Genomic DNA, 25,097 nt, shown 5'->3' on the forward strand with positions numbered 1-25,097 from the left:
ACCCCGGACATTCCAGGTGAGCATTTTAATCATCCCACCCTGTCTAGTAGTCTCTGCCATGCCACCTTCACATCCCTGCCAGGCCAACTACGGCACACATTCTGTTTCCAGTTAAATGAGGACCAACATATGAGACTCCCTTGCCAGTTAACCCGGCGTGGGACAGTACCACATATCACATCTCTAAAATTGCCTGTACCATATACACACATACATTACATATAACATGAATTCCCACCCCCCAACCTTTTTCACTCTTGGATAACATATATCAGTTTATTTACACGTTTATTCATTTTTTTGTTTATGTATATTACAAGTAAAAAAATAACTACTACAAATATTCAACCAAAAGGAACTTCACTGAATTTGAACACACGCACAGCATTTGAGGAAAGACCTCAACATTTGGAAGAAAAAGAGACATATTCTTTTACTTACAAATTGTGGACACTATGGGTGACATTAAATAGGATGCAAAAAAAATAAAGGGGCGTCACTTTTTCCGAAATCACCAAGTTAATATGCGATTCATATACTTTATAATGGGAAAACATCTGGTTGCGAATTCCGGGCTAACTAAAAATCGCCACTTCCGAATATGCGAAATGCGTCAAAAACATAATTTCCCCCCCGCAAATTTGCATATTCGGAAGCGGCGATTTTTAGTTAGGCCGGAATTCGCAACCAGATGTTTTTCCATTATAAAGTAGAGAGATAGAAGTGGGCAGGTAGGCGGGTGGCTGAAAAGAGTGGTGGATGTCCTTTTGCCCAATTCTGTCACTATTGCTGCATTCAGGCTATTTAATAATGGCATAACACAGCAGATGTGAGCAGATTGGTAGTTGCTGGAAACCTGTAAATTAAAAAAAAAAAAAAAGGTACTCCTGTCCTTTTGATCCTAATGGGCCAGCCCCCTAATTAAATGAAGCTTCAATCATACAATCATGCAGCAGATGGATTGTATGATGGATTGTATGACAGATTGTGAGTACAGTACATTGTGTGTCCAAAAACCACCAAGGCCTGCGGGGAGTTGAAGGGAAATTGGACATAATCATGATTGTAAGACCAATCTTTCTGATGTATGGCAGCTTTAGTATTCTTGGGTTGCATTGCGCCTTTAGGAGTCGATATATCCACAATATACAGGGACTGATACAGAGGGGGTGAAAGAGGTCATAGCCCCCCCCCACTAGGGTCCTCCCACCTCATGCTAGCCACTGGTCTTGTCACTCAATATACTGTACCTCCAGCCTGCTGCCTGTTGCTGGACGCTGTGTGAGAGGACAGCCAGGACTGCCACCGGTGCAGGCTGCTTGTGTTCTCCGGGGCTGCAGACAGATGATCAGAGGCTCACAGTCCCGGGGAAGCAGCTCAGGTCTGGCACTTCTCACCTGGCAGTTCTGGCAGCCAGCACACCCCTCCTGCACTGTAAAGTATGATCTTTAACCTTTTGCTTGTGTACACACAGCAGCTGACCTCCGGAGGAGTCCCGTTATTGCCGCTGAAGAGTGCAAACAGACAGGAGGGAGGAGGGGCAGTGAGCGGAGGAAGCTACAAAGCTCTGGCCATTACCTAAAGTCAGCATATATTCCCCCAAATACAGAAGGAAGAGACACAGGATAACGTGGCAGGGTTATCATCACTAGGCTGCCTTCTGAATTATCTGATGGATGCACTGCCCATTACCAGGTGACTGTGGGTATGGGTAAAAACCGGACCAAGATAAGACCCCCAGACAGCCGGCCAGACAGCAAACTCTGCACTTTGGAGGTTGTAGCGTCCGGTCAGGAAGGTGTTCTGTCAGGGAGTGTCCTGTGACAGCTGTCGCCAGAGAGAGGAGGAGGGGGAGAATAAAGCCTCCCTGCATGGTCTGGGAATGTAGCAAAACCGGAACGTGCGGACCACACGGGGAGGCTGTAATCTCCCCTTCCCCATGTCCCTGGTGAAAGCTATCACAGGGACCCCACCGGACAAGACACCCCCCTGGACCAGACACACCGACCGGACACTACAAGCTCTGGACGGCAGATTTTGATGTCTGGTCCGGCGGTCCGGGGTCTAGTCCAGGTCCAGTTTTTACATAGTCCCGGTGACTGCTGTCCCTGGTCTCAGTGCCCCCTCCATGCTGTTTCTTGTGAACACTCATTACATACATGTTTATCTTTGTGCATACATGTACATTTACAGCATATACACTGTGTATATATACCTCCTAGTATCCCCCCTCCTATGTATACCTCAATGCCTTCCCTACATCTCCCCACTGTGTATGTGCCTCCTAGCCCCCTCCTATGTATACACCAATACCTTCCCTGTTACCCACTGTGTATAAACCCATTATTGCCCATCCTATGTATACAGGTTGACTATCTCTTATCCGGATATCTCAAAACAAAGATATTCCAAAAACCATAAGTTTTGAGAATAATTGGGGATTCCCCCCCCCCTTTACCTATTTTTCATACTCACCTCGTCCCCCGGTGTCCATCAGATTCATCTTTAGTGGCATCTCAGGTCCCAAGGATGCATTGCTCAGGTGCACTGGTGACTTGTGCAATGCGTCCTTGGGACAAGGGATGCAGCTGAAGACAAATCCAATGATCGCCATGGACACCGTGGGCGTTGGAGGACCACCAAGGGTGCAGGTGAGTATGCAAAATAAAAAAAAAAACTATTCAAAAGATCCAGAGAAATCCCTTCTCCAAAATGTTTGTGGTCCCAAGGAGTCAGGACTGGGAAGGGGAGGAGTCAGGACTGGGGAGGGGAGGGGTCAGGGGAGGGTCAAGATTATACAGTAAACCATCCACCCTAGAAAAGAAGTCTAGATCCACCCCTGACACCATATTGCTTTTGATATGTGTTTGAATGTCTAATGAAAATGAGAAACGTATGGCGAATGATTGGTTCAATAATTAAAGTTATGGGAAAAATGGAAGAGGATGAAACCTAATAAGGTGACAAAGATACGTTTGCTAATACTGACAGATTCAAATGAGAGCCTTAATATAGTCAGTGAGAAGACTCATTAAGTCGATAATGCAAAATATTTAAGTTCAGTTATAATCACTCATGGAGAAATTGGGGAGGAAATAGGGATTTTACATCTAGACAACCCCTGCATTAAAAATCCCTATGGGGTCCTAGATTGGAGATCCGATTACAGGACAATCAATGCGACTCATCCTTCCTACTATCCTGACCAATCAGTTCAATTGGGTATCAATATAAGTAATAGGACTATATCTACTACCACAATAGAAATGGACAATATGGGGATATATAGAGACTCAACTCTTGTGTAGAGTACTTCTTGATGATCTCCCTGTGAATAGGTATTAAACTTAGTTACAGAAGTAGGGGAATAATCGGTAGATATTGTCAGATCCTCATTCTTTTTGGTATTAGATAACAGAGTATCACTTGTCAGAGTAAGGGCTTCTCCCTTTGCTTTATCCAAAAGTTTTACGGATATCCTAGTTCACGAAATTAAGTGACAAAAAAACAAATACCCTGCACTTATAAAAATAACTATAATAATATAGTATGTATTTACCTGTAGGTAACGTGTACAACACTTTACCTATTACACATACTGTAGTACTAACAGAACTAATACCAATACAGTGGATTAAAGTGACATTTTATATATGCAGATTTTCGTTATGTCTCCTTTTCACTGATCTAAAACAGACAAATGGAGGAGGGCACAGGTCCATTGATTGAAGCATTTTTATAGAAGAGATACACCTTTCAAAATCGATAAATTGAAAGCGTTATGTCATTAAATGTACATGTTTTTGTTTAGTTTATTGATATTTTTATTGTACACTGATGATAATTTTTTCTCATTAGATAAAGATCTATTCTTACATTAAAATTTGTATTTGGTATTTCATTCTTATCAGTCAGCAACCATATCCTTATAGTTATTTTTATAAGCGCAGATTTTTTCTTTTTTTGTAGTCAAAGTTCTCACAAATTGAGCACTGTTTTGGACAGATGCCAATCATTCTGCTGCTAATTAATAAATTAATTTTGTTTTTATCTATCAGCGCCCGATTTTTGGTTTTGTTTTCAAGAAATAAAGTTGAAAGCTTGTCAGCTTGCGTCATAACATCACTGGTATCAGAAAAATTGTGCCTAATTCTAAGATATTGGCTTTTAGGTAAACCCATGGTCAATGGTGACAACTCGATAATTAAGAAAAGTATTACAATCTACTTCCTTACAGTATGTTGATGTATGCATAGTTTTATCTTTTGTGGAAAGAGCAATATCCAGAAAGGATATATTGGATTTGTGAATAGTGCTAGTAAAATTCAAACCAAATGTATTATTGCTTAAAAATAATACAAAATTTTGAGACAACTCAAGAACTCCATCCCAAATGAAAAACATGTAACAAATATAGCGCCCATAGAGCACAAAATTCACCCCATAAAGGCTGCCCCAGATGTATTCCTCCTCCTAGTGGCCCATAAACAAGTTGGCAAAACTAGGGGCAAATTGAATGCCCATGGTGGTCCCAAGGCTCTGAAAATAAAAACACCCATAAAAAAGTAAAGTAATTATGTGATCATATAAAGTGAACAGAAATGACAGTAAAGTCATTTCTGGTGTCACTGAGATCCAAATCCTAATTTAAATAATATTGAAGTTCTTAAATGCCTTTCTCATGGGATATGTTTGTATAGAGCCACTCTACATCGCACGTCATAAAAATAAAATTAGAATCCCATTCTACGTTGTTGACCAAGTCGAGAAATTGTGTGTTATCTTTGATGTAGGATCTCAATGACACCACAGACTTCCCTCCGCCAATGCCCCATCAAGCATCTTCCTAACTTTAGCAGAGCAGATTAAGGTGGGATTATTGGGAAGGACAGTGCAATTTTTTTTGTTGTTGAATTGACTTGAATATACAGCATACAACCTGCACCGCACAACATGTACCTTCTGTTTTCTACCAAAGCAAAACATCTATTAAGGGAAAGTTGTGATGGTAACATACTGTTCAGTGCTGTGAATCCATAGATCCCAGCCAGCCCTGGAATGTACTGTAATTTGTTTTAACACAAGAGTATTATGCTACAACACTATTGGGGTTGTTTACAGGATCCCAGGGCCTATCATGCCTACTGCCACAAGGCTGACAGAAATATGCCGATGGTGATGATTCTGACGCCTAGTAATTAAGCTAACTCTTGCCCCCAACTAAACATATCCATCCCTACCTGAAGCCTAACCCAAATTGATGCCCCAGCAGCCTAACTCTAATAATACTACCTTAGTGATTAACCCTAATGATACCTTCTTAATGCCTAACCCCCCCCCCCTCCACTGCCTAATCCTAGACTCTAGCCTAAACTTACACCGTCCCCAAATACTTACATTTGGGTTTCAGACAGCTGGAATTCCTGTGTCAGCATTTCCGGCACATACTGTAGAGAGTATTAGTTTTATGCTGATAATGTTGCATCATTTCTAGAAACGTAAAGTTTCTTCAAGCTCTACATTAGGTTCTGTGCACCAACGTGTTAAATAAACTACTGTCTGACACCACTTCCCATTAATGGCAAGGAAAAGGCTGAAATATTGTGAGGAACTTTGTTACCACTGGGTGGCAGTCTATACCACAGAGACTATTGTCCATCTATGATACTGTACATGATTTATTAATGTACAAGAACCAACCTTTACCATGCTCAGCGGTAAGTGTAAGTGCTCTGGTAGTTTCTGTTCATTTGTAAATTGAAGAGTCAATTTAAGCGTTCTGGGAACTTTCTATTTCATTGTCTCTCCAATGTGTTATTGAAAGTATCATTTCAGAGTTTTCCTCTCCTTAACCTCTAGGTCCAGAAAATAATAGGTTAAGGGATATTGCTATGGGTAATTGAACTGTGCATGTGTCAGTAAAAGTGCTCCTCTGTCACCAATATTCGTTCTCATTTAAATTTTAAAGGAAGAAGAACTAATAGCATTGAAGAAAAGGAATGAAGTCTTGGCATTGTAGTACTCCCTTCCTCCAGGGTGTTGCACTTGTTCAACTTTTATCAATATTTATATTAGATGAGGTTGAATGAGCCATATACTGTACATTATTTGTCTTCATTTACTAAATATGATTTGGCGAACCCCACAATTTTGCCTAATGTTTGACACTGTTATAGCTACAGCAGGAAGATTGCGCAATGCTTGCATAATGATTAGTTTCACCTCTCGGTTCCTCAGGCTGTATATCAGTGGGTTCAGCATTGGTGTCACCACAGAATAAAGGATAGAGGACATCTTGTCTAGTTCCACAGTGTCACTGGAAGAAGAGCGTAAGTAAGCAGAAAAAATTGCACCAAAGAAGATGAAGACACAGATGAGATGTGAGGAGCAGGTGCTGAAGGCTTTCTGCCGGCCCTCAGAAGATTTAATGCCTAAAATTGTATGAATAATAAGAATATATGAGACCAGGATAATGATCACACAACACATGCCAGAAGAAGCTACAATGGAAACAGTTACCATATCGCAGGAGAACGTGTCAGAGCAGGAGAGTTTGTACAGAGAAGGTGTGTGACAATAGAAATGGTCTATAAGGTTTGACCTGCAGAACCTGAGACTGAACACACAGCTGGTCAGCACCGATGACTGCAGGAAGCCAAAGGAGGTGACAAGAAAAACAAGAGATAGACATTTCTTCTTAGTCATTATGGATACATAGTGGAGCGGGTGGCAGATAGCAGCATACCGGTCATAGGCCATGTTGGAGAGAAGAAGTCCCTCAGTATATCCTAAAGCAGCAAAGAAATAAAACTGTAGGGCACAGCCATTGAATGAGATGGTCTTACTTACAGAAATGAGGTCATACGTCATTTTAGGAGTTATAACTGATGAGTAGAAAACATCCACCAGAGAGAGGTAGCTCAGGAAGTAGTACATCGGGGTATGGAGGGTTGTGCTGCTATAGATAATTGTCATCATGCCAACATTTGCCAGTATGGTCACCATATAAATGTATAAGAAGAGTATGAAGAGGAATGGAGCAAGGATACCATTATCAGTTAGTCCTGTAAATACAAAGACCTTCACTTGGGTCTTGTTTGTGATGTCCACATACATCTGACTAGAGGGGACAAAATGTAATATATTTAAAGTATATACGACACTTCCATGTACATCTCAGAAAAGGTTTGAAACATAAAACTAGTATTCCATATACATGCCTCTATCTTTCTATATTCTCTGGAATATCTATCACAGACATAATTCTGCTTTAGTGATTTTTGGTTTATATTCTCCATTTTATTTTAAATGGTCATTGTAGACAATAGCATTACCGTATACAGACTTGCAGTGCAAAACAAGTAATAAATGATTTAGTCATTGAACAGGCAATCACTGTCATCAAGACTTACAGATGGACATAAACCACCAGTCACACCTTAAATAGGTTCTGTGCCCATCTCCATCATTGTGCCAGGGCCGGACCAAGCTCCTTGCCAGGTGAAACTCCAAATTGTCTTTTCCTGGTGATGTCATCACTGGGCATTATGGTTGCCATATCATGCGGACATCCCCCCCGGCCTGTGCAAAACAAAGCTTCCAGTGTGAATACATATTCTATTTTACAATGATAGTTACATAAATTTATAGGAGTCCCCGAATAACACCAACTAGTAGAAGTGATGTACGGGCATCATTATATTACTATTAGACCCCCGGATTAACAAACAGAATGAAAGTCATTTTATATAGATTATGTCTGGGGACGGATACATATGACTCCCACATAAAGTTCCCCAAATGTGTAAGTAGTCCCCTCTGTAACAGAGGAACAATATTCACAGTACATGAACTATATCCAATCACCTCGCTGCCTTTGTATAAGGACCCATCCAGGGAAGTAACTAGATATTCATAGGCCCCATAGCAAAGGTTTGTAAGGGCCCCCTATTTAGCAACTGGTGGTGATAAATGTATGTAAAGCACATTACTTAGACAGTAAATCTGGGCCACCTTCAGCTCTGGGCCCCATAGCAGCTGCACCCCTTGCACCTATGGTAGTTATACCCTTGGACCCATCACCTACACCAGTGGTCCTCAAGACATACCAACAGTCCAGGTTTTATGGCTCTCCAGACGAAGCCCAGGTGACAATTTGTACCTCCATCTGCTTGATTATTCCATTTGTGAATAAGCAGGGAAAGCCATAAAACCTGGACTGTTGGTGTGCCGTGAGAACCACTGACCTACAAAAAGTGTTTACACACCTAAAGCCAATAGACAATTCTGGGATCCAGGGAAAATACTCAGTATCACTCTACACTCCCATTGTGAGTTATTCATGTTGATAAGTTGTAGACATTGATATCACAGCTGAAGACACCCCGACCACAGCCGCACCTACCGTGTACATAGGATAACAGTATATAACACCAATGAAAAGGACATTTCTGATGAATAACACAAATAAGATATAGGACGCCTCTGTCAGATAATAATTCAGGTAATAATAGTAACTAACCTGAGATATCCTGAAGTGCCTGGTATCAGAGTAACAATGTACGTACGTCACCTGGTCCCCGACTTGTATGTAAATACAATCTAAAAGAAAATAATAATTATAATTAAAAGTAAAATGATTCCTGATTTTGGAGTCTGACATCTGTGAGGTGCAGATCCGGCATTTACAGCACAAAGCTTCTCCTCTATGTGATTCCGGTGCCTTTCTTATACTAAACTCAGTCCCCCAGAAGTATAATTATCCTCTGCCCCAGAGCCCATGTAGCGCATTGTCAATTAGAAACCAATTAATTGGGGACCTGATTATTTTTATTTGTACAAGTTTAACCCTGATGTAAGGAATGAATGTAAATGTTATGATTTTCTCTTTCACATTTTTGTTCTTATATACTATATATTAGAGATGTGCGAGTTCGGATTAGAGGAATCCAGAAACCCACCAGACACCCCCAATCCGAACCCTCTGAGCCTGTTCGGAAATTCCCACCCAGATTCGGAGCGTGTGTATCAGGACCTCGCAAGATGCCGTAGTCGGATCTAGGGAGATCTGGACCCTTTAAAAGGGTGGTTGGCTGGAAGCCATCTTCACTCTAGTCTAGGACAGTGTACAGGCAGGACATCTTGGCCGCCTGCCCACCTGCCATCCCAACTGCCATCACGCCCTCCATTCCACCGTTAAAGTCCAGTCATAGTGATGTCTGCGGCTATACTAGTCCAGTGAAAGTGTTGTGTCCAGGCCAATGCCAGAGATACTGTTGTGTATATAGTCCTGTCCAGTAAAAGTGCTGTCCAGTCCAGGGACACTGTGTATAGTCCAGTGATCCAGTCCAATGATATTGCTGCACAAGTCCTGTTATACTGCCATTAAAGTCCAGTGTTATTGCTGCATAAGTCCAGTAGCACTGACATTAAAGTCCATTGGTACAGCTGCGTAAGTCCAGTAATACTGAATTAAAGACTGGTGATACTGCTACATAAGTCCAGTGCAGTGATACTGCTGCATAAGCCCAGTGGCTCTGACGTTACAGTCCATTGGGACTTGCTGCATAAGTCCAGTAATTCTGCTGTTAAAGTCCAGTAATATTGCTGCATAAGTCCAGTAACACTGCCGATAAAGTCCAGTGATACTGCTGTATAAGTCCAGTCCAGTGGCTCTGAAGTTAAAATCCATTGGTACTGCTGCATAAGTCCAGTGATGCTGCCATTAATTGATTGATCTTGCACCTCTTTTTTTGCCATTATCTGCTCTTTGGGGCCTAGTTTTTCAAACTGCCATCCTGTCTGCCACTGCAGTGCCACTCCTAGATGAGCCACTTGTTTGTGCCGCCCACTTGTGTTGCTTAGCATAGTCATCCAGCTAGTGCGGTGCAAACTATTGGCATAAAAATAACATTGTGAGGTGTTTAGGTTAGACTGGAAATGAGTGGAGATTTATGTTATTGAGGTTAATAATCGCGTAGGAGCAATTTTTATGTTTTTTTTAAATACTGATCCAAAACACGAGGAAACACGAAACACTGAAGGGCGGTATTTTGGAACAGATCGAAATCCAAAACACTGCTGGAGATACAGATCCAAATAGAGGTTTCACGAAACACTAAAAGTGTTCAATTAAAATTTCTCTTTCAAAATTGTCCATTTCTTAGATTTTGTTGGACTTAATCTGACAGTAAATTTGCAGCCGGAGTGATTATGGAACAACTGCGCACTGCACGTGTGAGCCATCCATACACAGCCAGCCAGTGAATGGCCAGTGATGCACACCCTGGATGCGTTTGAGGAAGGTAAGGAGTGCCCCAGAAAATGCAGGCCTTGCCTAGCTGTTGGGATGGAGGGGTGGCGTCATCAGTGGCCTCCTTCTCACCACGGCCTTCACATTGTCAAGTGGGTCTAAACTTACTCAGCACTTGCGATCAGGAGAAAAGTCATTTGATAGTGAGTGATTCTTCCCCTGTGTGCACTGCTGCAATCACTTTGCTGCTTTACACAGGGGGTGGGAGCTTGGCGGAGTTGGGTTTACCTGCTTACTGAACTCCAAACACTCGCAGCTCAGCAAGCAGTTCTGAATCAGGCCCAGGGTGACAATGTGTTACTGGTGGGTTTAATTTCGAGGAGACCAAGATGGGCAGATTCTTAGAAAAGTACAAATAACTGTAATTTTAAAATATTTATGTATTATAGTATACTTATCAGCGGTTACAATCAGCAGAGTTTCCAATACAGCAAACTCAGGAGCGCCGCCTTCTGCGTCAAGAGGCTGAGTTGGTTTCAATTCTTCCTGGCACTTCTGCAGTCAGTGTTTCATCTAAGAATGAGGCTGCTCTAACACTGACAGAGTCCTGGTGTATATAGGCTACAAAACTCAGATATATATTCATCAGTCCTGGCACACAATGGTCAATAGATTTGGACCAACTTGCTCCATAGGGGAATAACAATTTAAATTCCCACATAATAATATCAAGTTGGCAATATATAAAGGCAGTCATTAAGTCAACCTTTCAACTGGCGACACTATGATGTTCATAGTTTAAGGTGTTGGAATGTCAACATCTGGAAAATTTACTAATGTGAATACGCCTGAAATAGGCGCAATTGTAGGCAGTCGTATAGAAATACGTCTGCTTAGACGTATTTTTGGCATTTACTATGGCCGATATATGGCCATTCGTCATTTTTTTGACAGCTGTAGTCGTATTCTTAATCAGGAATACGAATGTTTATGTCATCGAGAGAATATGAGTAGGAATCACCAGTCGTTCCAATGGTGAGTCCAAATTTACTAACCGGCCGTATATAATATACGGCCAATAATTGACCCTAAAATATGACTGAAAAAAGGGACAACTGCCGGAAAAAAGCCAGACACAGTTTGTCCAGCTTTTTTCAGTCCAGTCAAAACCGGAGTGTGTGAAATTGCCCTATGCTTGTGAGCCAAGGAGCCAGTTGATTGTCACCCTCTTAGTAGCCAGTGGTCTAAAATTGGCAGGTATAGAGTGCGTTGTGGACATATGAGCCAACCAGAAGGTTTGATCCAGCTGGTGTTCATCGCCTGATGACAGATCGGCTAGTGACAGGGGGTGGAGGGTAAGTAATAGGCAAAAAAGCTCAGATGGATATTGCAGTTCTATCTGAAGATTACCACCTGCATTCTGCAATGAACTGGCAGGAGGTATTCCGTAGTCCACAGAGCCAACCAGGGGGCTTTCTTCCCAGCTCAAGGAGCAGAAGCTCAGCGGTACTCTCGGCTCCAGGCAGGGGGAGGGAGCTCAGTCATGGCCGTCTTTACATGTGGGCTTAATGGGCACTTGCCCAGGGGGCCCTGGTATATAATGGCCCTATACTGATAGCTGAGGGTCCCCTTTTTCTAGGGATACCAGAATTTTGAACATCGGCCATGGGGAAATGGAAATATCCAACTTCAAAGCAGCAGTCGAGATCCAAACTGTTATTTGCACTTCCCAGTCAGTTTTCTGAGGTTCTGTCTGATTTAGAGTTTTCCTGAGAGTATAACCCATAAGCTGGGACGCTCCCCTTTCTGTAAACACCAGCGGCTTGTCCCTATCATGCCCAGAACCAGAGATATCAGCCTTACAGCAGCCGGTCCCTGCTCCAGCTCCAAACGTCTGGTGTACAGTTTTATATTTTTGTCAATGGATTGCTCTGGCACCAGATCTCTGATCCCCAATTCCCCAGCACCTTCTGAAAGGTGGGACTCTAGGTTTTTATACTACTGAAGGCTAATAAATCTATTTCCAGATAATGGAGATATCTGCAGTCAAACAAGCTGCACTTCACCCGGAAAATGACGAATATTAAGCCCACTCCATTATCCAACCCTCCCCTGTGTATAAAACACCCCCTACCTCCCTGGAAGTCATTTACAAGGGACCCTTCATTCAGCTCAGTGCCCCTTCCACACGTTAGTGTTCTCCCTCCCACCACCTGTGCAGTAAAGGAGTAATTAGCAGAAGTTACTGCTCCAGGTCCTACATGTTGAGTGGAAGATAGAGCAACCCCTGCCACCCGTGGGACATCAAAGCTGCTGCTGATAGCAACCCCCACCCCTAGGAGGGGAGAATGAGTAAGGGCCCCAGTGCATTGCTTTGCCCAGGTGCCCACACTGCTGTTAAGATGGCCCTGAGCTCAGTTCATTAGATGATATTTAAAGATGGTAAGTACGCAGTGAAACCAATCTCTTAAGGCATTTCTCCACTCTTTTTAATATAGCGGTTTCATCAGAAGATATTCAAGTTCAAATGTTGTCCATTTTTATCAGGTATCTCAGCCAACGAATAGTGCTTGACAATCAGTGGTCTCAGGTTTGCTATATATTACACGGGGGTGTCGGCAATCTCAAGAGCTAGTTGGTTTTCCTGAAAGCACCAAAGCATAACTAGAATATGCAAAAATACATTATAAATCAACACATTCAACAATTCCATATATAATACCGGAAAATGCTTTTCTTTAATATGATGTGATAGCAATCATCATAAATGACAAATTCCGATAACAGCACATATATAGTACATAGATGTGTTTAATATGTGAAATCAAAGTCCGGAGCCACCTCTGCGCAGAACCATCCCTGTGGCTCAACAGGTAAGGTGTATGCTATCAAAAACCCAATCTATCTCCTATCCAGGTTCGAGACCAACCAGTGCTGCAGTTATCAGATCAGTGTTAATCATAAATGACAAATTCGGATAACAGCACATATATCGTATGTAGATATGCATTTAATTTATTTTTTATTTTTAATTCATTTATATTTTATGTTCTATAATTAGTATATAGCTTTCTTTATTTAATATTTAATTCATTTATTTTACCATTTTTAAATAAGACGTGATCAATTGTGGAGATACTGTTCCGTTTTAAAATACAAATACAACTGTATACACTTACATAGACAAATGGGTTTGAATACAATATACAGAGGGAGAGAATGTCCCCGCTGGCGAGCGCTGGCGGGGAGGGACTCCATTAGTCTGAGACGCGTGAGCATCTCACATGCACAAGCGCCCCAGTTATTCAGATGGACAGGGTTAGGAGTGGGAGTGTTGGGAGGTGGTGGGGAGTGGCGATGGGGACCGGGGAGGCGGCGGACAGTGGGAAGCTCCGGTGTAACAGGGCGTTGCGAGTGTCTCATGCGCGCGTGCCCCCTTCTGACGGGATGCAGTTGAAATCCCGGCGGTCTGAATCCCGGCGGTCGTAATCCCAGCGGTCGGAATCCCGGCGGTCAAAATCCTGACACCCATAGAGGGCGAATAAATTAGTGTGCTGAGCGTAGCAAGGCACCGGGCCTGCTGCGTGGCGAGCGCAGTGAGCCCGCAAGGGGGGGCTATCCACGCCCCCCCCCCTTGCTGGTATTTCGGTGGTCGGGATTCTGGCATTGGGATTTTGACCACCGGGATTCCGATCGCTGGGATTTCAAACCAATCCCCTTCTGACGGTTAAAATCACCAGGACCATGCAAGCATGAGGGGTGCTATATCTGTACAAATTAAAAGAAACCGCTATGTGTTTATATCCCCATATATATATATATATATATATATATATATATATATATATATATATATATATATATATATGGTAAATAAGGTACACACCAGTCAGAAAGGTGTTCCTATAAATACCACACCACTATCCCCTGTCCGATAACCACAAATAAAGATTGACTATTGTGCCAGGAATAAAACAATGGATACTTTCTTGTACTGTATCCTCTATTTCTTCTTTTCATATCCTCCCGAGTACGTGGCCTCCCATCGATAAATATACATAAGGCTAATACAAATTGGGGATACATGAAAGAATCTTCTACTTGTTTAGAGAAAACATCAATTACTGTGAGTGTGGTACGCCAACCTTACCTTGACTGAAATATCAACATATTCTTACATATTCTCAGTAGAGAAAGAAAAGATACCTTTATATGTTTCCTTGTGAGATGTACGAGGAACGAGATATATAAAAATGAATCAGCCAATCTCATTTTCACATAACACGGGTTTCTTTTTCACTCTTGGATAACATATATCAGTTTATTTACATGTTTATTCATTTTTTTGTTTATGTATATTACAAGTAACAAAGGGCCTTATTTTGGTTCACTCTTTCTGACAAAATCCTTCTTAGATGGACAAAACCATGTGCACTGCAGGGGGCAGATGTAACATGTGCAGAGAGAATTAGATTTGGGTGAGTAATTTTGTTTCTGTGCATGGAAAATACTGGCTGCTTTATTTTTACACTTCAATATAGATCTCACTTTGAAGTAAATTCCCACCCAAATCTAACTCTCTCTGCACATTTTGCATATGCTCCCCTGCAGTGCACATGGTTTTGTCCATCTAAAATGGATTTTGTCAGAAAGAGTGAACCAAAATAAGGCCCAAAATAACGACTACAAATATTCAACCAAAAGGAACTTCACTGAATTTGAACACACGCACAGCATTTGAGGGAAGACCTCAACATTTGGAAGAAAAAGGGACATATTATTTTACTTACAAATTGTGGACACTATGGGTGACATTAAATAGGATGCAAACAAAAAAATGGGCGTCACTTTTTCCGAAACCACCAAGTTAATATGCGATTCATATACTTTATAATGGGAAAACATTGCGAATTCCGGGCTAACTAAAAATCGCCACTTCCGAATATGCGAAATGCGTCAAAAACATCATTTTACCCCCCGCAAATTCGCATATTCGGGAGTGGCGATTTTTAGTTAGGCCGGAATTCGCAACCAGATGTTTTTCCATTATAAAGTAGAGAGATAGAAGTGGGCAGATAGGCGGACGGCTGAAAAGGGTGGTGGATGTCCTTTTGCACAATTCTGTCACTATTGCTGCATTCAGGCTGTTTAATAATGGCATAACACAGCAGATGTGAGCAGATTGCTAGTTGCTGGAAACCAGTAAATTAAAAAAAAAAAATGGATTTTTGGTACTCCTGTCCTTTTGATCTAATGGGCCAGCCCCCTAATTAAATTAAGCTCCAATCATACAATCATGCAGCAGATGGATTGTTTGATGGATTGTATGACAGATTGTGAATACATTGTGTGTCCAAAAACCACCAAGGTCTGCCGGGGAGTTGAAGGGAAATTGGACACAATCATGATTGTAAGACCAATCTTTCTGATGTATGGCAGCTTTAGTATTCTTGGGCTGCATTGCACCTTTAGGAGTCGATATATCCACAATATACAGGGACTGATACAGAGGGGGGTGAAAGAGGCGATAGCCCCCCCTAGGGTCCTCCTGCCTCATGCTAGCCACTGGTCTTGTCACTCAATATACTGTACCTCTAGCCTGCTGCCTGTTGTTGGACGCTGTGTGAGAGGACAGCCAGGGATATTGACCCAGACACTCCTTTATGGAATTTTCTAAATTATTCAAAACTTACCTCCCTTAAGCCTAGAATGGTGTGGGGTGAAAGGGAAGTAATATCTGTGGGTCAGCTATATCAGGAGGGAGTTTTGAAATCTTTTAATCAGCTGAAAGATGAATCTAATTTTGCATCCATGTATTTCTTCAGATATCTGCAACTTCGTCACGCATTGTCTTTGCAGTTTTCTCAGGGACCTCCTCTTATTCGACACTTTCCTTTAAAAACATTCCTCCTACAACTGGGCCCTAAACGTGCTGTCTCATGTTTATATAATTTTCTTCAATCATATCATCATACTAATGACTTACCAAATCTGCAGCAGAAATGGGAATTGGAGGTGGGAAGGTTGTCTGAGGTTGAATGGAATGAGGCACTTACATGTCCCCGTAATTCCACTGCTTCAATTAGATTTCAACAAATTCAATTGTTTATTCTACATAGAACGTATCTGACTCCAGTTAGATTAGTACATTTTGGTGGAAGAACTTCTGATATATGTCCTAAATGTAAATGCAACTTGGTAACATTTTGGCATCTATTATGGGAATGTTCGGTGGTGAAATTATTTTGGACTAAGGTGCTTCAAGCTATATCTGTAACAGGAATCCCCTTAAATAAGCTAACACCAAGATTTTGTTGCCTTGGAGTGTCTGGTAATGATGTCCTGGATAAACATTCGAGACAATATACAACTAATTTGTGTACATTGGCTAAGGTTTGCATAGCTAGACTTTGGATGGATTCATCAGGGCCTGATTTTAAGGCTTGGATTTCCTTAGTAAATGTAACAGTGCTACATGAGAGATATTTGTATATTAATCGCAAAACAGAATCTAAATTTTATCTTATTTGGTCCCGTTGGCTTTCATCAAAATATTCATCGCATAAGATATAATTTTATTAATTAAAAATTAATTATTAATTCATGTGAATTTGATAACGCTATCTGTTCGATTGGAAGATACCACTACTAATGTAACATATAATTTATTACTGTATTGATATGTGTTTTACTTTATTTATTTTAATTTTTTTTTTTTTTTTTTATTTATTTATTTTTTTATTTATTTTCCCTCAAATTCAATCGATAAAGTAGTTTATGTTTGCTATGTTATTCTGTGTATCGAAAAATTTAAATAAAAATCACTCAAAGGACTGCCACCGGTGCAGGCTGCTTGTGTTCTCCCGGGCTGCAGACAGATGATCAGAGGCTCACAGTCCCGGAGAAGCAGCTCAGGTCTGGCACTTCTCACCTGGCAGTTCTGGCAGCCAGCATCCCCCTCCTGCACTGTAAAGTATGATCTTTAACCTTTTGCTTGTGTACACACAGCAGCTGACCTACGGAGGAGTCCCGTTATTGCCGCTGAAGAGTGCAAACAGACAGGAGGGAGGAGGGGCAGTGAGCAGAGGAAGCTACAAAGCTCTGTCCATTACTTAAAGTCAGCATATATTCCCCCAAATACAGAAGGAAGAGACACAGGATAACGTGGCAGTGTTATCATCACTATCCTGCCTTCTGAATTATCTGATGGATGCACTGCCCATTACCAGGTGACTGCGGGTATGGGTAAAAACCGGACCAAGACAAGACCCCCAGAAAGCCGGCCAGACAGACAGCAAACTCTGCACTTTGGAGCTTGTAGCGTCCGGTCTGGAAGGTGTTCTGTCCGGGAGTGTCCTTTCCGGTGGGCTGCCTGTGACAGCTGTCGCCAGGGAGAGGAGGAGGGGGAGAATAAAGCCTCCCTGCATGGTCTGGGCATGTAGCAAAACCGGAACGTGCGGACCACACGGGGAGGCTGTAATCTCCCCTTCCCCATGTCCCTGGTGAAAGCTATCACAGGGACCCCACCGGACAAGACACCCCCCTGGACCAGACACACCGACCGGACACTACAAGCTCTGGACTGCAGATTTTGATGTCTGGTCCGGCGGTCTGGGGTCTAGTCCGGGTCCGGATTTTACATAGTACCGGTGACTGCTGTCCCTGGTCTCAGTGCCCCCTCCATGCTGTTTCTTGTGAACACTCATTACATACATGTTTATCTTTGTGCATACATGTACATTTACAGCATATACACTGTGTATATACCTCCTAGTATCCCCCCTCCTATGTATACCTCAATGCCTTCCCTACATCTCCCCACTGTGTATGTGCCTCCTAGCCCCCTCCTATGTATACACCAATACCTTCCCTGTTACCCACTGTGTATATACCCCTTATTGCCCATCCTATGTATACAGGTTGAGTATATCCTATCCGGATATCCCAAAACCAAAATATTCCGAAAACCATAAGTTTTGAGAATATTTGGGGATTTTTTTCCCCCCTTACCTATTTTTCATACTCACCTCGTCCCCCGGTGTCCATCAGATTCATCTTTAGTGGCATCTCAGGTCCCAAGGATGCATTGCTCAGGTGCACTGGTGACGTGTGCAATGCGTCCTTGGGACAAGGGATGCAGCTGAAGACATATCCAATGATCGCCATGGACACCATGGGTGTTGGAGGACCACCAAGGGTGCAGGTGAGTATGCAAAATAAAAAAAAAACTATTCAAAAGATCCAGAGAAATCCCTTCTCCAAAATGTTTGTGGTCCCAAGGAGTCAGGACTGGGAAGGGGAGGAGTCAGGGGAGGGTCAAGATTATACAGTAAACCACCCACCCTAGAAGAGAAGTCTAGATCCGCCCCTGACACCATATTGCTTTTGAAATGTGTTTGAATGTCTCATGAAAATGAGAAACGTATGGCGAATGATTGGTTCAATAATTAAAGTTATGGGAAAAATGGAAGAGGTTGAAACCTAATAAGGTGACAAAGATACGTTTGCTAATACTGACAGATTCAAATGAGAGCCTTACTATAGTCAGTGAGAAGACTCATTAAGTAGATAACGCATAATATTTAAGTTCAGTTATAATCACTCATGGAGAAATTGGGGAGGAAATAGGGATTTTACATCTAGACAACCCCTGCATTAAAAATCCTTATGGGGTCCTTGAGTGGAGATCCGATTACAGGACAATCAATGCGACTCATCCTTCCTACTATCCTGACCAATCAGTTCAATTGGGACCAATATAAGTAATAGGACTATATCTACTACCACTATAGAAATGGACAATATGGGGATATATAGAGACTCAACTCTTGTGTAGAGTGGAAATCAAATTCCAGGGTAGAATTGTGTGGACGCACGTACACATAAATGCATGGGTTCCCACACACAGATCCATCCATGATATACTGTTTATAACTAAGGGAACTCAGAAATTACATATTGTTGAGTTCTATAGTTTCGTTCAATCCAGAAGGGAAGAGAGTACAGTATATTATTGAATAGATCCAATAGGAGGATTTCTCTGGAACATTGCAAACAGCAAGCGGCTGGCGAGGGGGTTGGGCGGTGAGGATGGCTTTTCCTTGCCAAAAAAGCCATCCTCGTGGTACAGACCCCCATAGCCAACACTAGCCGGACCATTGAATTTACTGGTTATTCTTTTAATTCCTGGTAACTTAATTGACTCAACTTTACGTTGATGTTTTGTCTTTGTATGACGAGACTGACTATGCATTTCGATAAACCTTAAATAATGTTTCTTCTACCTGTATGTACCAGAAATCTTACGTTGAGTGCACATGTCATGCATCCACTGTATTGTGCCCCACAGAAATGCATAATAAGATAAATTACATATGTTGAAGAACATTCAATATGCGTTTTTTTTATGTATGAGGGGTATCTACAGTATGTTAGTGGAAGAGAATCAATAAATAGGCAAGTGATGCATTTAGTTCTACATTTGAAACAACCCAATATACTAGACTAGGAATTGATTGGTTCTGAACCAACGGAACTATAATAATTAGGAGCTAGTGCATTTTTTAAAGATGAATTCCTCTTGAACACGACTCTAGGTTCTTTACTGAGTGATTTTGTTTAAGTATTGTCACTCAACAGTATCCAATAGTTCTTCTTGATGATCTCCCTGTGAATAGGTATTAAACTTAGTTACATAAGTAGGGGAATAATCGGTAGATATTGTCAGATCCTCATTATTTTTGGTATTAGGTAACAGAGTATCACTTGTCAGAGTAAGGGCTTCTCCCTTTGCTTTATCCAAAAGTTTTACGGATATCCTAGTTCACGAAATTAAGTGACAAAAAAACAAATACCCTGCACTTATAAAAATAACTATAATGATATAGTATGTATTTACCTGTAGGTAACGTGTACAACACTTTACCTATTACACATAGTACTAACAGAACTAATGCAATACAATAGAATGTAATAAAATCAATGGCGCTGAAAAGGGCGGCACTAACCTGCCCAGGGGTTACCTTCCCTGGGTAAAGAAAGACAGTAAATACAAAAGACAGGAAAAGCGCCCACTGTTAGGAGTTGATGCTAAAGTCTTCAAAATTCCGCGTAAAAGTTCTCTTTTTATCTTTTTATCGCGTAAAAGTTCTCTTTTTATCTCCCTCTTTACATATACCTTTGTTGGAGATAAAAAGAGAACTTTTACGCGGAATTTTGAAGACTTTAGCATCAACTCCTAACAGTGGGCGCTTTTCCTGTCTTTTGTATTTACTAACAGAACTAATACCAATACAGTGGATTAAAGTGACATTTTATATATGCAGATTTTCGTTATGTCTCCTTTTCACTGATCTAAAACAGACAAATGGAGGAGGGCACAGGTCCATTGATTGAAGCATTTTTATAGAAGAGATACACCTTTCAAAATCGATAAATTGAAAACGTTATGTCATTAAATTTACATGTTTTTGTTTAGTTTATTGATATTTTATTGTACACTGATGATAATTTTTTCGCATTAGATAAAGATCTATTCTTACATTAAAATTTGTATTTGGTATTTCATTCTTATCAGTCAGAAACCATATCATTATAGTTATTTTTATAAGCGCAGATTATTTCTTTTTTGTAGTAAAAGTTCTCACAAATTGAGCACTGTTTTGGACGGATGCCAATCATTCTGCTGCTGATTAATAAATACATTTTATTTTTTATCTATCAGTGCCCGATTTTTGGTTTTGTTTTCAATAAATAAAGTTGAAAGCTTGTCAGCTTGCGTCATAACATCACTGGTATCAGTAAAATTGTGCCTAATTCTAAGATATTGGCTTTTAGGTAAACCGATGGTCAATGGTAACAACTTGATAATTAAGACAATTATTACAATATATCTCCTTACAGTATGTTGATGTATGCATAGTTTTATCTCTTGTGGAAAGAGCAATATCCAGAAAGGATATATTGGATTTGTGAATAGTGCTAGTAAAATTCAAACCAAATGTATTATTGCTTAAAAATAATACAAAATTTTGAGACAACTCAAGAACTCCATCCCAAATGAAAAACATGTAACAAATATAGCGCCCATAGAGCGCAAAATTCACCCCATAAAGGCTGCCCCAGATGTATTCCTCCTCCTAGTGGCCCATAAACAAGTTGGAATAACTAGGGGCAAATTGAGTGCCCATGGTGGTCCCAAGGCTCTGAAAATAAAAACACCCATCAAAAAGTAAAGTAATTATGTGATCATATAAAGTGAACAGAAATGACAGTAAAGTCATTTCTGGTGTCACTGAGATCCAAATCCTAATTTAAATAATATTGAAGTTCTTAAATGCCTTTCTCATGGGATATGTTTGTATAGAGCCATTCTACATCGCACGTCATAAAAATAAAATTAGAATCCCATTCTACGTTGTTGACCAAGTCGAGAAATTGTGTGTTATCTTTGATGTAGGATCTCAATGACACCACAGACTTCTCTCCACCAATGCCCTATCAAGCATCTTCCTAACTTTAGCAGAGCAGATTAAGGTGGGATTATTGGGAAGGACAGTGCAATTTTTTTTGTTGAATTGACTTGAATATACAGCATACAACCTGCACCGCAAAACATGTACCTTCTGTTTTCTACCAAAGCAAAACATCTATTAAGGGAAAGTTGTGATGGTAACATACTGTTCAGTGCTGTGAATCCACAGATCCCAGCCAGCCCTGGAATGTACTGTAATTTGTTTTAACACAAGAGTATTATGCTACAACACTATTGGGGTTGTTTATGGGATCCCAGGGCGTATCAGGCCTGCTGCCTCAAGGCTGACCGTAATATGCCGATGGTGATGATTCTGATGCCTAGTAATTAAGCTAACTCTTTCCCCAACTAAACATATCCCTCCCTACCTGAAGCCTAACCCAAATTGATGCCCCCAGCAGCCTGACTCTAATAATACTACCTTAGTGATTAACCCTAATGATACCTTCTTAATGCCTAACCCCCCCCCCCTCCACTGCCTAATCCTAGACTCTAGCCTAAACCTACACCGTCCCCAAATACTTACATTTGGGTTTCAGACAGCTGGAATTCCTGTGTCAGCATTTCCAGCACATACTGTAGAGAGTATTAGTTTTATGCTGATAATGTTGCATCATTTCTAGAAACGTAAAGTTTCTTCAAGCTCTACATTAGGTTCTGTGCACCAACGTGTTAAATAAACTACTGTCTGACACCACTTCCCATTAATGGCAAGGAAAAGACTTAAATATTGTGAGGAACTTTGTTACCACTGGGTGGCAGTCTATACCACAGAGACTATTGTCCATCTATGATACTGTACATGATTTATTAATGTACAAGAACCAATCTTTACCATGCTGAGCGGTAAGTGTAAGTGCTCTGGTAGTTTCTGTTCATTTGTAAATTGAAGAGTCAATTTAAGCGTTCTGTGAACTTTCTATTTCATTGTCTCTCCAATGTGTTATTGAAAGTATCATTTCAGAGTTTTCCTCTCCTTAACCTCTAGGTCCAGAAAATAATAGGTTAAGGGATATTGCTATGGGTAATTGAACTGAGCATGTGCCAGTAAAAGTGCTCCTCTGTCACCAATATTCGTTCTCATTTAAATTTTAAAGGAAGAAGAAATAATAGAAAAGGAATGAAGTCTTGGCATTGTAGTACTCCCTTCCTCCAGGGTATTGCACTTGTTCAACTTTTATCAATATTTATATTAGATGAGGTTGAATGAGCCATATACTGTACATTATTTGTCTTCATTTACTAAATATGATTTGGCGAACCCTAGAATTTTACCTAATGTTTGACACTGTTATAGCTACAGCAGGAAGATTGCGCAATGCTTGCATAATGATTAGTTTCACCTCTCGGTTCCTCAGGCTGTATATCAGTGGGTTCAGCATTGGTGTCACCACAGAATAAAGGATAGAGGACATCTTGTCTAGTTCCACAGTGTCACTGGAAGAAGAGCGTAAGTAAGCAGAAAAAATGGCACCAAAGAAGATGAAGACACAGATGAGATGTGAGGAGCAGGTGCTGAAGGCTTTCTGCCAGCCCTCAGAAGATTTAATGCCTAAAATTGTATGAATAATGAGAATATATGAGACCAGGATAATGATCACACAACACATGCCAGAAGAAGCTACAATGGAAACAGTTACCATATCGCAGGAGAACGTGTCAGAGCAGGAGAGTTTGTACAGAGAAGGTGTGTGACAATAGAAATGGTCTATAAGGTTTGACCTGCAGAACCTGAGACTGAACACACAGCTGGTCAGCACCGATGACTGCAGGAAGCCAAAGGAGGTGACAAGAAAAATAAGAGATAGACATTTCTTCTTAGTCATTATGGATACATAGTGGAGCGGGTGGCAGATAGCAGCATACCGGTCATAGGCCATGTTGGAGAGAAGAAGTCCCTCAGTATATCCTAAAGCAGCAAAGAAATAAAACTGTAGGGCACAGCCATTGAATGAGATGGTCTTACTTACAGAAATGAGGTCATACGTCATTTTAGGAGTTATAACTGATGAGTAGAAAACATCCACCAGAGAGAGGTAGCTCAGGAAGAAGTACATCGGGGTATGGAGGGTTGTGCTGCTATAGATAATTGTCATCATGCCAACATTTGCCAGAAGGGTCACCGTATAAATGTATAAGAAGAGTATGAAGAGGAATGGAGCAAGGATACCATTATCAGTTAGTCCTGTAAATACAAAGACCTTCACTTGGGTCTTGTTTGTGATGTCCACATACATCTGACTAGAGGGGACAAAATGTAATATATTTAAAGTACATACGACACTTCCATGTACATCTCAGAAAAGGTTTGAAACATAAAACTAGTATTCCATATAAATGCCTCTATCTTTCTATATTCTCTGGAATATCTATCACAGACATAATTCTGCTTTAGTGATTTTTGGTTTATATTCTCCATTTTATTTTAAATGGTCATTGTAGACAATAGCATTACCGTATACAGACTTGCAGTGCAAAACAAGTAATGAATGATTTTGTCATTGAACAGGCAATCACTGTCATCAAGACTTACAGATGGACATTAACCACCAGTCACACCTTAAATAGGTTCTGTGCCCATCTCCATCATTGTGCCAGGGCCGGACCAAGCTCCTTGCCAGGGGAAACTCCAAATTGTCTTTTCCTGGTGATGTCATCACTGGGCATTATGGTTGCCATGGCATGTGGACATCGCCCCCGGCCTGTGCAAAACAAAGCTTCCAGTGTGAATACATATTCCATTGTACAATGATAGTTACATAAATTTATAGGAGTCCCTGATTGACACCAACTAGTAGAACTTATGTACGGGCATCATTATATAACTATTAGACCCCCGGATTAACAAACAGAATGAAAGTCATTTTATATAGATTAAGTCTGGGGACGGATACATGTGACTCCCACATAAAGTCCCCCAAATGTGTAAGTAATACCCTCTGTAACAGAGGAACAATATACATAGTACATGAACTATATCCAATCACCTCGCTGCCTTTGTATAAGGACCCATCCAGGGAAGTAACTAGATATTCATAGGCCCCATAGCAAAGGTTTGTAAGGGCCCCCTATTTAGCAACTGGTGGTGATAAATGTATGTAAAGCACATTACTTAGTCAGTAAATCTGGGCCCCTTCAGCTCTGGGCCCCATAGCAGCTGCACCCCTTGTACCTATGGTAGTTACACCCTTGGACTCATCACCTACATCAGTGGTCCTCAAGACATACTGTACCAACAGTCCAGGTTTTATGGCTCTCCAGGCAAAGCCCAGGTGACAATTTGTACCTCAGTCTGCTTGATTATGCCATTTG

At 41.1% G+C, this 25,097-nt stretch overlaps 2 protein-coding genes across 2 annotated transcripts; both read right to left on the reverse strand.

Moving 5' to 3' along the window:
- Window positions 1-6,114: 6,114 nt before the first annotated feature.
- On the reverse strand, window positions 6,115-7,116 carry LOC146073501 (olfactory receptor 5B12-like). The gene has a single exon (XM_083180678.1). It carries the CDS (start codon window positions 7,114-7,116, stop codon window positions 6,115-6,117), a length of 1,002 nt encoding a protein of 333 aa, XP_083036804.1.
- Window positions 7,117-23,056: 15,940 nt separating this feature from the next.
- On the reverse strand, window positions 23,057-24,022 carry LOC146073502 (olfactory receptor 5AP2-like). The gene has a single exon (XM_083180679.1). It carries the CDS (start codon window positions 24,020-24,022, stop codon window positions 23,057-23,059), a length of 966 nt encoding a protein of 321 aa, XP_083036805.1.
- Between the last annotated feature and the right edge of the window lie 1,075 nt (window positions 24,023-25,097).

Source organism: Crinia signifera, chromosome 4 (genome assembly GCF_055691185.1).
Source record: "Crinia signifera chromosome 4, ASM5569118v1, whole genome shotgun sequence".
NCBI classification, from domain to species: Eukaryota; Metazoa; Chordata; class Amphibia; order Anura; family Myobatrachidae; genus Crinia; species Crinia signifera.

Coding starts and splice junctions, on each gene's coding strand:
- LOC146073501 (XM_083180678.1), bottom strand. CDS start 7,116: ATGTATGTGGACATCACAAACAAGACCCAAGTGAAGGTCTTTGTATTT.
- LOC146073502 (XM_083180679.1), bottom strand. CDS start 24,022: ATGTATGTGGACATCACAAACAAGACCCAAGTGAAGGTCTTTGTATTT.